The sequence below is a fragment of the Prosopis cineraria genome, unplaced genomic scaffold (assembly GCF_029017545.1).
Source record: "Prosopis cineraria cultivar Desert tree isolate PC_DT_omini unplaced genomic scaffold, ASM2901754v1 PC11, whole genome shotgun sequence".
Lineage (NCBI taxonomy): Eukaryota > Viridiplantae > Streptophyta > Magnoliopsida > Fabales > Fabaceae > Prosopis > Prosopis cineraria.
The window spans coordinates 8,254,480-8,266,205 of NW_026555342.1; the positions used below are offsets into that span (position 1 = coordinate 8,254,480).

The 11,726-nt window shown below is 37.1% G+C and overlaps 2 protein-coding genes across 3 annotated transcripts; one reads left to right on the forward strand and one right to left on the reverse strand.

Moving 5' to 3' along the window:
• Positions 1 to 1,815: 1,815 nt before the first annotated feature.
• LOC129286797 (uncharacterized) lies at positions 1,816 to 5,055 on the reverse strand. Of its 2 annotated transcripts, XM_054922850.1 has the most exons (12): positions 4,869 to 5,055; positions 4,538 to 4,724; positions 4,255 to 4,329; positions 3,893 to 4,130; positions 3,684 to 3,808; positions 3,209 to 3,242; positions 3,064 to 3,110; positions 2,815 to 2,958; positions 2,632 to 2,696; positions 2,470 to 2,542; positions 2,188 to 2,355; positions 1,816 to 2,093 (listed from the first exon to the last, which is right to left on the reverse strand). In XM_054922850.1, the coding sequence occupies exons 1-11, from the start codon at positions 4,966 to 4,968 to the stop codon at positions 2,196 to 2,198; spliced, it is 1,248 nt and encodes a 415-aa protein (XP_054778825.1). In that variant the 5' UTR covers positions 4,969 to 5,055; the 3' UTR covers positions 1,816 to 2,093; positions 2,188 to 2,195. The 2 variants fall into 2 exon arrangements, with proteins under 2 accessions (XP_054778825.1, XP_054778824.1); XM_054922849.1 differs by having other exon boundaries at positions 1,816 to 2,355; positions 4,869 to 5,053.
• Positions 5,056 to 6,718: 1,663 nt separating this feature from the next.
• On the forward strand, positions 6,719 to 11,109 carry LOC129286947 (beta-galactosidase 13-like). The gene is made up of 16 exons (XM_054923057.1): positions 6,719 to 6,994; positions 7,084 to 7,179; positions 7,321 to 7,433; positions 7,577 to 7,643; positions 7,757 to 7,849; positions 7,978 to 8,121; positions 8,210 to 8,304; positions 8,401 to 8,506; positions 8,648 to 8,851; positions 8,953 to 9,120; positions 9,212 to 9,390; positions 9,469 to 9,578; positions 9,677 to 9,786; positions 9,873 to 9,980; positions 10,059 to 10,163; positions 10,255 to 11,109. Exons 1-16 carry the CDS (start codon positions 6,815 to 6,817, stop codon positions 10,867 to 10,869), a joined length of 2,493 nt encoding a protein of 830 aa, XP_054779032.1. The 5' UTR covers positions 6,719 to 6,814; the 3' UTR covers positions 10,870 to 11,109.
• Positions 11,110 to 11,726: the final 617 nt, after the last annotated feature.

The window sequence follows — 11,726 nt, forward strand, 5'->3', positions numbered from 1 at the left end:
TAAAAATAATTATTTTTTTAACTCCTTGAATGTAATTCTCACTTCTATAAAAGTTGCCGGAAAAAATTTACAAGTCCAAATTAATTAACCCCTGCCCATTCAAGTCAATAAAAAGCCCTTACCTCTGGTGAATTTCTTTTTTTGTTTAAAAAATAAAAACAATCCGAATGCCGGGAAAAAAAATTACAAGTCTAAATTAATTTGCCCCAGTGGTAAATCATTTTGTTTATAAAACATTCAGAATATTTTTTTTTATAGTGAACAAAATTTTAAATCATTTTAGTTATTAATGAAGCAAAACTTATAAACATTTATACCAACAAACTTATAAATCATATAAAATTAATTAAATTTTATTAGTTAGAAAAAATGTTAATAAAAAGTTATAATTTTTAAATAATTTTTATCATTTATAGAATCAAACTTATAAATACTTATGTTAAACTTATAAATTATATAAAATTAATTATAGAGAGATATTAAGGTAGTTTTACATAAAAATTTAATCTAAAAAGAGTCCAGTAAAATTTTACTCTCATTATTATATTTTGTAAAATTAAATTGTCATTTTTTATTTAAGAAAAAATCATCAATAATTCTTTCTATAAATTATTCGCGGAGAGATTTGACATATACATACGACAGAAAACAGACTCAACCGGGATCATTTTTCAACAATTTCAATGCTTTGAGGAACAAGCATACATGCATAGGCCCCAAAGAAGCCGAATAAAATAAAACAAATATCGAATATGATAGGATTCACTTTTTAGTTTTTATGCTTGAATAAAGGCTTTGACTTTACGACCTTTAAAATAAAAAATATCGGATCGGATGATTGGAGAAAGACGCTCACAAAAGTAGCTAATGGCTGCTTAGCTTTTCTTTACCCCCACAAATCGACATCATGAATGAAAATGGACATTTCCTTTCATTTGTATTTAATTAAATAAAACTGATATTTCCTTCATTTAAAAATATAATAAATTTTATAAAAATTAAATATTAAAAAATATGACTTATTTTTAAACTTTTGAGGTATATTTATTTTTTTAAAGTACCCTACTGATAAATAATTTTATATTTATTATAAAATATTTAATAAAAATAAATATAAAAAGATAAAGTTAGTTTGAAAGTAAGTAACTATTTTATTGAGAAATGAGATTCAATTAAAAATATTTTACATTTGTAAAAGAGTATAAGAATAAAAAAAATATTAAATGATTATAATACATTTAATAAAACATTTGTTGTTAATTTTTATGGATGAGATTTTTAAATTAAGTATAAAAATTTAACTGCTTTTGAACTGTTTGAAATAGTAGAACATTTTTACATGTTGCTCTTGCATGAAAAAACATGAGCTCAAGATTTCTCGCCTCACTAATAAGAAAATTACTTTTGAAAAGCTGCAGTGTGTTTTTGGGACTTCAAAAGATCATTTCAAAATGATTGAGACTTCAATCAAACATTTTGGTATTTGAGACATAAGTGCAATTTTAATAAAAATAATATTCCTGTTGAGGGCCAATGCCTTGTGCATAATAATATCAATGCTACCTTTATAAATGGGAAATCGCGAGCTAGATCCTGCTTGTCATCTTAAGCTATTGGCCTGCTGTTGTAATTGTAATTACAAAAATATGTATTCATGTGGAGACTGTATGATGAGCATTCTCGTCAAGCAAAAAAATTATTCCAAAGGATGCAGATACCGCCAATGGCACCAGGTAATCAATCCCCATTTCTTCAATTGTGGTAATCAGCATTCCCATGACAAAGGAATAAAATGGAATTCAGCCGAACCAAACATAAGAATCCCAAAATTTGATTCCCGTCCTTGCATCTACTGTACAGATAGCTCTCAACCAAACAGGGAAAAGCAAAAAAAAAATAAAAAAAGAGGTGAGCAAAGAAAATAATCACGCAGACCGTGGTGATTGGTATCCCAAATCCCGTTGAGGATGATAAACATTTGGTTGTAGGAAATTTCTGCACATATGCAGAAGCAAGCAACAATCGTTCCAATGTGTCAATCACTTAATCTTCTATGCCCACTGATCTGCGCCGTTTCGCCATCACCTGCCATCCTGCAGAAGTCTTTGTTCTCAAATCAAACAGTAAAGTTTCCTCAATATTAAATCACGATTCTTGACAACAGAATCAGCTGGATTGTGCTCAGACCAGAAGTCTCAGACATCCTCATCTGAACTGACAAAGTCTAATTCAATCATCTTTCCACTACCCCTTGTGGTTTTATCACCCGATGCTTGCTCTTCAGCTTTTATTCTTTTGGCATCTATATGTCTGTCTCTTGTTGCAGGGGATCTCTCGTTTCCTGAAGACGATTTCCTGAAGCAACAGGTAAGATATAAGTGAGACTAGCACACTTCTCCACAGACCATGTATACCACTTACTATATATGAGACAAATAAGATCAACTTAAATACTTATTTGCAACTCACCTCTTATCAAGGCACTTTTTTTGCTCATTCGGCGTCACTTGTCTTCTCTTTACTGCCCTAGAGTCCGTCTTGCCTGCAATTGGAAGTGAAAAGTAGCTAAGAACGCAATAGATTCAAGCTACATATGGTCGCCCACAAAAGCACAAGACCATTAATGACCACCTGTGACCTCAGAAAGAAACCTTATCCCTTGTGAATGCTTATTTGTTGTCACTTTGTCTGCATTGCTGGTATAGGGATGCAAATTAATCCATGGCACCAAAAGTCAGAAGCATTGAAAATCAAAATCTATGAGTTACCAGCGATATAGCAAACAGGTAATTAGTTGCATTAAGTATAACAAACCTCAATGCCTTTTTAAGAGCATCCACAGACAGCAATTTCATGGGCTGAGGTTTCGTTGGGTTTGTTTTGCCAATAGCAGGATCAACTAAGTAAATTCCTTCTGACTTGAGATAATCCCTTGGCCTAAATGCTGTTTTTAAGTTCCTGTTAATAGAACACATTTGTGAAAGATGATCAAGGGAAATCATTCAAGAAACTTGAGTATTTCACAAACAAAAAGACGATGAAAGGTAAATAGTCATCACCCACCCTCCCTTCAGTTCAGTTCGCATTGTGGAGTACTCTTTTGATGATTTCTTCAAGATAACAACAGATAGGAGGTAGTTTGGTAAATGCACAACCTTTTTGCAAGCGAATATTGACAAGAAACATTGAAGGACTTGATGCTGCTTACCGATTTATGATATTTACAATATATCCCTTGACGTCTGAAATAACAAAGATCAACAATCAATCTTTGCAATTTTGAAAGATCAGTGTAAAACAGCCAAAAAGATGGCACGAATAAAAATGAGAAAAAGAAAACCTTGATTTATTAGGACGGGGGAAAAGAAGAATGTCACTGTCAGGAGGACAACAAAAGCCAAAGACATTCAGATAAAATGAAGGACAATATATGAGATGCCATTAACACTTGAGTTAGGCCTTTCCTCGAAGATTGGGGAAATGTTTTTTATTTTTTATTTTTTGTGGTTTTCTAGGATTAGATCTTTTAGCACATGAAAAAGGTTTGTTAGGCTAGTTTTCTGGGTGGCTTATTTCTTATCTCATGCGTAACCAAAGCAATGCCTGACTTCTTCGTTAAATAGACCTCACTAAATCAAAGAACATTGTATCCATAACATCAACTGAAGTATTGATTTGCTTACATATTTATAACCAGCGTACAAGGCATCCCATCCTTTCGTTTTCCCTTGCAAACTCCATAATCAACAGAAGTTCCTATTTTTAAAATTTGACTTGGGGAATATGCACTCAATGAAAAAGCATTGCCCTACAAAACAAATAAAATAACCAAGTACGTTTGGCAAACCGGTATAAAGGCCACCTCACTGATTCATTATAATTTAATTAATACCATAGCATCCTTGCGTACTGCGCAGTTAAACAATGCAAAGACCGTCCCCGCATGTTCTTGCGAGTTCCTCTTATAAGCGTCACCGAACAAGAAGAGAGAAATATTACTTTCATCCAAACACCCTATTTTCCATATGCAGAAGCTCTTCCCTGTTGAACTTGTCTTTGGGCTCCCTTTCTCTGTCAGCACTCCAACCGTCGCCCAACATCCAGAAATAGTATCCCCTATCAGCAAATTCCTGAATCCGAAGTCATTCTAGGTTTTCAGGCCGAGGCCAAGAATATTTGCGCCCCAAAACTATATTGACAGGCTTTTATCTTGAAGACCACTTTCATAGTAGGACACAAAGTAAAGAAGATTACTTGATTACTGGTAGCCGAACGAAACGAATGTCTGAAAAGCGTTCCCTGAGCTCTGAAGAGGTTACCAATTGGTTCCTGTATGTGAAAAAATTTAGTAGCTCGTGTCATGTCCGCTTACCGTAGCTGCTTATAATGCCTAAATCATTTATAAACGAAATGGAATCTATTGTGAAGCTACAATCACAGGCACTCCCGGATAGATCAAGAACCTAAGAGCATACTGTACGTCATAGATTCGATGTATCCGATGTGGATTAACAGCTAAAATCTGGCATCAATTAACCTTATTCGCAGACCAGAAAATTTCTCGACCTCAGTATGATTTGATTTCTTGTACACCGGCCCATTCAAATTCTCAGGTTTCTTATTTGCTTTGGTTTCGTCTTCAAGACAATCCTGAACAGCATTTATAAATACTGACATGTCAGCCGTCTCCCTTTGCCTAGGCGAGCCATCGTCGGATAAGTAACCTGCCATTTGAAAAAATATATGAGGACCCGCGATTGGAAAATTCGAATCCGATTATTTTTCTGGGAGGTGCGGGGGGATCCAAGTCATTATTTGAAGGAGTAGTTCGTCGGATGAATGTAAAGAATGGGAATTCGACGGCGTACCCGGTGAATGGGGTGAAGGAGAAGTGGGAGGAGTTTCCAAAACTCTGTCTTGAAGGGAAAGGAGGAGATCGAGATCGAGGTCGTCTTGGTGCTTTGACATGGCTCCTGAAAATCGAAATCCGGGGGGGTCTTAAGGAAGATGAGGGCTTCTCGGTGGTATGGAAGTGTGAATTTCGGAACTCATCAATTCGAACTTCAAGATATGGGGGGAAAGATGAAAATTTTGGAGGGAACAAAAATGAAAGAAAATGGGGTTAAAAGAAAATGAAATCGCTTAATTAATTAAGTATATGTATTGCCGTGTATATGCATGTAAATTTATATATAATAAATTCCAACAAATCCTACTCTTCATGTTTTTTAATAGTATAGTTCATTTCTTTAAATTTAAAAAAACAATTTATTATAGTTATTGTGTATTAATTTTTTAATTCACCACAGATTAAATATTATAGTACTCTCTAAACTTTTGAACTAGATGGCCTTTCAACAAATAATTCTCCCGACTTTCAAACTTTGGCAATGAAACCTGAAAATTATTTTGATAACTTTTCAATTGTCAACTGGCTAATGCATTATTTAATCATATTTTTAACGTGAATATTGTATCTCCATAAGTTTTATTTTGTGCATATAACTGTCTAAATTTTAGATTATATGCAAGAAAATAAAACACTCCCTTTAAACATTATATCATGTTGCAAAATGATGATCCAATTAACCACAACGATTTTAGAAATGTAAATTTAAAATTTCGTAAGAATTTGTTGTCGGATTTTAAAAATTATATCTTCATATAATTTTTGTTGAGACAGGGCTGCTTTGTCAAATTTGAAAGGGTGGTCTACTGGATTGTGAATAAATTTTCAAGTCTGGACCCAAAAGACGCAAAAGCCCACTCCTCCCCTCCCCACCTATAGGGAAAATGAACAACCGTTGAAAAAAAAAATATATATATATATATATATATTTGAAATTTGAATTTATTAAATTACATCATTAAATAGCAAAGCTGGACCAATGGATCGGAACACTCATCATTTATCAAATAAATAAGCTTGATATGGGCGTTACATTTTGTCAGTCAGTATTAATCTCTGGCTAGCCATAAATAAAAATAAAAATCAACACGTTTGAAGCTGTTATTTTCAAAAACATTGATAATGTTGAGGCGCTCGGGGGATGTGAGTTTACGTTCAAATGGACAGACTAAAACTCTATAACGCTGCACGTCACGATGAATTGAAGCTAGGTCATGACAATATAGTTCTGTAATCCAATACATGTTAGCTGTTAGTTCAAAAAATGGGCATTCTTTTGCTAAACTGGTTCGAATAAATAAAACATATCAGTCCATTAAAATATTAAAAGGCCTTTCATTTCCTATTTATACAGCACATAATACAAAATCCTAATAAATCATATCATTTTAGGATCCGTATACAACATGCAACCCGTCTGCCTTAACAAGACACCGACTTGCTTGCTTTAAAATCATTGGAACCAACTGATACTAACGTTAGAGAAACACAAAAGAAGTAAATATGGGAGACACTTGACTCAATTCTCATTTACTGTCTCTGTTGTCCGATTCTCGCGCAGACATTAAGTACCCCTCCAAACACAAAGTTTGTTGCCTGTTTCACTTAAAAATAGAACCTCGCAGGGAATGAAAGGCCGAGTTACGATGCAACAAAACCCAAAAAAAAAAAAAAAACATAATTACGAACAAATATTCTAAAAAAGGAAAACCCCGATATTTCATCTGAACCCTTGGCCTTATCAAATTCACCTCTATTTTTGTCCCTTTGACACAATTCTCTTGCGACCTTTATGAGAGTTCTCCAATGGATAGACAGACATCTTATTCGCTCATATATTAATCGCTCAAAGCAAGAAGTCAAGTTCTTTTTGGAGCAAAGGAATATAAGAATCCATGTGTGTGAATGGCGTCTGCGAGCATAATAATCCTTTTACTAGCGTTGTTTGCCATCGTTGTCTCATTGTCGTATGCTGATGGTGGAGAGAAGGTCGCGGTCAGCTATGACGGAAGGTCGTTGTTGTTAAATGGAAAGCGAGAGCTTCTATTCTCGGGTTCCGTCCATTACCCTCGCAGCCCGCCGGAGGTTTGCTTTAATTTCTTCTCTTTCTCTTGCCATGCTGAACTTCTCGCTCCTCCACCCAAACAACGGATACGAAATAATGGTTTGTTCAGATGTGGCCAGACCTTCTTGACAAGGCAAGACATGGCGGTTTGAACGTGATCGAAACCTACGTCTTTTGGAACGCTCATGAGCCCGTAAGAGGCCAGGTAATGCAACATTTTACATCTGTTGTTTGGATTATGTTACTCCTCCTAGAATCTCATGTGTTGTTATCATGGGATTACTGTCGTGTTTTTAATTGGTCGTCAACTTTCAGTTTAATTAACATGGTTTGCTTCATCGTGCAGAGGAACTTTGAGGGAAACTATGACATAGTGAAGTTCCTCAGGCTCATTCAGGAGAAAGGCATGTATGCATGCCTTAGAATTGGGCCTTTCATTCAGGCCGAGTGGAATCATGGGTATGAAATTGACTTCTTAACTTCTCGTAACATTTACGTAATATCGATCATTATTGTTCCATTTGCATGTGCTAATGTCATTCTATGTACATATATATAAGATGCTACTAACTAATGTCTACGATGGTAAAATATAAATAAAGAGGACTTCCGTACTGGTTGAGAGAGGTTCCCGATATCATATTCCGCAGTGACAATGAACCTTTCAAGGTAATCAATTATACATGGCTATGTTCTCCATAGAGCTTACAATTATACTGGTTTTGATGAAAAAACTGCTGATGTCATTAAAGACTGAAAAGCTCGTAATTTTATATATGCAGAAATACATGCAAGAGTATGTGTTATTTATTATAGACAAGCTGAAAACCGAGAAGCTCTTCGCTCCTCAAGGAGGGCCCATCATCTTGGGACAGGTTCCGATCTGATCGTTCCTATTATATATCTTTCTCAAGTCTTTTTTGCAAAGGGCGCTGCACGTACGGCAGATTCTATTTATTTGAAGAAAACCTTGGATGCTTTTTAATTAGTTTATTTATTGCAGATTGAGAATGAGTACAACCATATCCAAAGAGCATTCAGGGAGAAGGGAGATAGTTACGTTCAGTGGGCTGCGAAACTGGCAATAGGATTGGATCTTGGCATTCCATGGGTCATGTGCAAGCAAACGGATGCACCCGATCCAGTGGTGAGTTCACTGAAATCTTTGTCCTGGCATTATTTAAAAAAAAAAAAATACAATTCCCCAGAGAAGCTTACCTTTGAGCTTTCCGCAGATCAATGCATGCAATGGAAGACATTGTGGTGATACCTTCCCAGGCCCAAACAAACCATACAAGCCTTTCATTTGGACTGAAAATTGGACGGCTCAGTGAGTTTCTCCCCGAATACATATTCATTGTATCTTCATACATCACGATCGTTCCACTTAAATAAACACGTTTGGTGGTGAATTTGTAAATTACAGGTACAGAGTGTTTGGAGATCCTCCATCCCAAAGATCTGCAGAAGATATTGCCTACTCAGTCGCCCGCTTCTTTGCTAAGAATGGAGCTATGGTCAACTATTACATGGTATTGAACTTGCCCTCTACGAAAAAACTCGCGTGTAAATCTAACTGATGCGAGGCTATTGGCTCTTCTTTTCTTTTTCTGTTTCTTTCTTTTTTTCTTTTTTTACCAAAACAAGATTTGAAACATGTACCCTGTTTGTAGTACTACGGTGGAACAAATTACGGAAGAACAACCTCCGCCTTCACAACTACTCGGTACTACGACGAAGCTCCTCTGGATGAATACGGTCTGCAGAAAGAACCCAAATGGAGCCACCTTCGGGATGTGCATAGGGCTGTAAACCTGTGTAAGAAGGCTCTTTTGCAAGGCACACCTACCACGCAAAAGGTGAACGAATTCCACGAGGTAAGCATTCATTAGTCCGAAACATAGATTTAGATCATTTCTCAGAATTGAGGTCATCACGTACTGATTAAAGATGATGTATTGAATATGAATGGATGCAGATTATAGTCTATGAGAGGCCAGGAAGCGACATGTGTGCTGCTTTCATAACTAACAATCATTCCGAGAACGCCGGTACCATAAACTTCAAGGGTCAAGAATATTATCTACCCTCGCGTTCCATCAGCATCCTCCCGGACTGCAAGACTGTAGTATACAACACTCAAACGGTAACTCGTTAATCACTTTTACTGACAAGAAGCAAAATTCTATCAATGTGGCCGAGGTCAATTGCTCCTAACTTCTGTCCACATAACCCAGATTGTTTCGCAACATAATTCGAGGAACTTTAAGAGATCAGAGGCCGCAAACAAGCTTGATTGGGAGGTGTTTTCCGAAAGCCTTCCGACAACCAAGGAAGTGCCGATCGATTCTGATGAACCTAAAGAGCTTTACAGCTTGCTAAAAGACGTCAGCGACTATGCTTGGTACACAACGAGGTTAGTCCTTTCAGTGTTTCTCATTCTATCAATCATAACGTAATTATTTTCCTCTCGATCCCTAAAATATTATTGCAGAATCGAGCTGGGTCCTGAAGACTTGCCGAGGAAGGCTAGCATACTCCCCGTTCTACGGGTGGTTAGTAATGGCCACGGAATGCTCGCGTATGCGAATGGCGTATTCGTCGGTAAGCAAGCCGTAAAAATTTCATTTAATATTATTGCCTGTCATCCCACGTGAGAGACTCATACTAGGTGTTAATGTTCTGATTTAATGGTTCTGAAGGATCTGCCCACGGTAGCCACGAAGAGAAAGGTTTTGGATTGCAAGTTTCCGTAAACCTTACAGTTGGACTTAATCAAATAACATTCTTGTGTTACACAGTAGGCTTACCCGTAAGTGGCTCTTCACTTCCTGATTTGAATCTCTTCCATTTGTTTCTGGTAAGAACACTGCAACAACTTTCATAAATATAAAACAGGACAGCGGTGCATACATGGAGCACAGGTTCGCCGGTCCTACTCGAGTCACCGTCCTCGGTCTCAACACCGGAACAATTGATCTCACCGACAACGGTTGGGGTCATCAGGTACATTCTACCGCTTCTCATTTCTCAATCACAAAAGAATTCTAAGAGAGTAAAGATGACGTCATTGAGTTCGAACAGGTTTCTCTCCAAGGCGAAAAGCAGAGTATTTTCACCGAAGAGGGTGCGAAGAAGTTCCAGTGGAAGAAGGCCAATGGAGAGGGACCCACCATCTCCTGGTACAAGGTAATCAATGAAGAAACAAACATCTCCGTTCCATTCTTAAAAAACACGGCAAACGTCCGACCGAGCTGATTTGTATTCAATTAATGTACAGACAAGATTTGAGACCCCGGAGGGAAGGGATCCTATTGCGATCAGGATGACTGGTATGGGAAAGGGACAGATATGGATAAACGGCAAGAGCATAGGTCGTCACTGGATGTCATATCTCTCTCCTCTGGGACAACCCAGTCAGTCGGAGTACCACATCCCGAGAGCTTTCTTGAACGAAAAAGACAATCTTCTCGTCATATTTGAGGAGGAGAAATCAAACCCTGAAAAGGTGGAGATCGTGATTGTGGATAGAGACACTATTTGCAGTTACATCACGGACGTACACCCACCCAATGTGAAGCAGTTCGCCAGCAAGAAGATGAAATTTCACGCAGTAGTGGACGAGGTGAAGACCGAAGCAAGCTTAAAGTGCCCTGACTTCAAGAAGGTAACGGCCGTGGAATTCGCGAGCTTCGGTGACCCCGTAGGTGCTTGTGGAGCCTATGACACAGGAACATGCAATTCGGCTGCAGCGAAGCAAGTTGTGGAGCAGCACTGCATGGGCAAAGATTCTTGCACCGTTCCCATGGACCCTTCATTGTTCCCCATCTCCGGCAAACCTTGCCCGCAAGACAGGCCCTTGGCTCTCGCTATCCAATTGAGGTGTTCCCACTAGATTCCCAGTACTTTTTCGGCTACACTATGGAGGGTGATCGCGCTTCCTTCCTGAGTTTCAACGCCGGAGTAGACTGCCCTGCTTCGGATTTATTTTTTCTTTCTTTCCCTTGAGGGCACGATGGATTAGATTCTACCGAACACGGATATTTACTGTGTTTTTATGCTTTTAGATTAATAACTTGAGATGAGATCATTTCGTCATTCAATAAAACTTTTTATCTATTTTTAAAAAACAAAATGCAGCCTCCCATTGTGAATCTCTGTTCTCGATCAGCTTCTGATTTATAATATGGTTAATATAATGCTGTGGTCCCATTCCCAAAAAAGGGTGCAGTTTGAGTTTCACTCTTCATGCTGACAATCCAATGAGCAATTAACGAGAGAACAATATGTCAGTCTTTCAAGTTCTGCGGTTCTTTTTGAACCAGCATCGTTTTTATATGAGAGCAAGTGGGGGGGTTTTACAGCGGCCGCCGAGGCCCTTCGGATTCTCGTAACTCATAAGAACGTCAAGACTTTTGTTATCAGTGTGATATAAACAATAAACAAAATTACTTAAATAGTGGATCATGCAAAGTGTTTATTCGAGAGTTAAAGGATATTTTTATTCTTAAACTATAGATGAAAAATTACAAACACTTTTAAACTTGGTTATGAGTTAGTTTTATTTTTTAATTTTAAAAATTCATTTTCTTGTCACCCTATCGTTTTCTCATGATTAGTTGATCATTGATAGGCTCCACATTATATTTTTTTAATATTTTTATTATAAAATATTTGAGTTAAAGGGTAAAAATGACATTTAAACTGATAAAAAAAATTTTAAAATAATGGGACCCATTAATGACTAATAGA

Coding starts and splice junctions, on each gene's coding strand:
- LOC129286947 (XM_054923057.1), top strand. CDS start 6,815: ATGGCGTCTGCGAGCATAATAATCCTTTTACTAGCGTTGTTTGCCATC. Junction 7,644..7,756: donor GTGACAATGAACCTTTCAAG/GTAATCAATTAT, acceptor TTATATATGCAG/AAATACATGCAAGAGTATGT. Junction 8,305..8,400: donor ACTGAAAATTGGACGGCTCA/GTGAGTTTCTCC, acceptor TGTAAATTACAG/GTACAGAGTGTTTGGAGATC.
- LOC129286797 (XM_054922850.1), bottom strand. CDS start 4,968: ATGTCAAAGCACCAAGACGACCTCGATCTCGATCTCCTCCTTTCCCTT. Junction 4,725..4,868: donor TCCTTCACCCCATTCACCGG/GTACGCCGTCGA, acceptor TTCAAATGGCAG/GTTACTTATCCGACGATGGC. Junction 2,356..2,469: donor AAAAAGTGCCTTGATAAGAG/GTGAGTTGCAAA, acceptor CTGTTGCTTCAG/GAAATCGTCTTCAGGAAACG.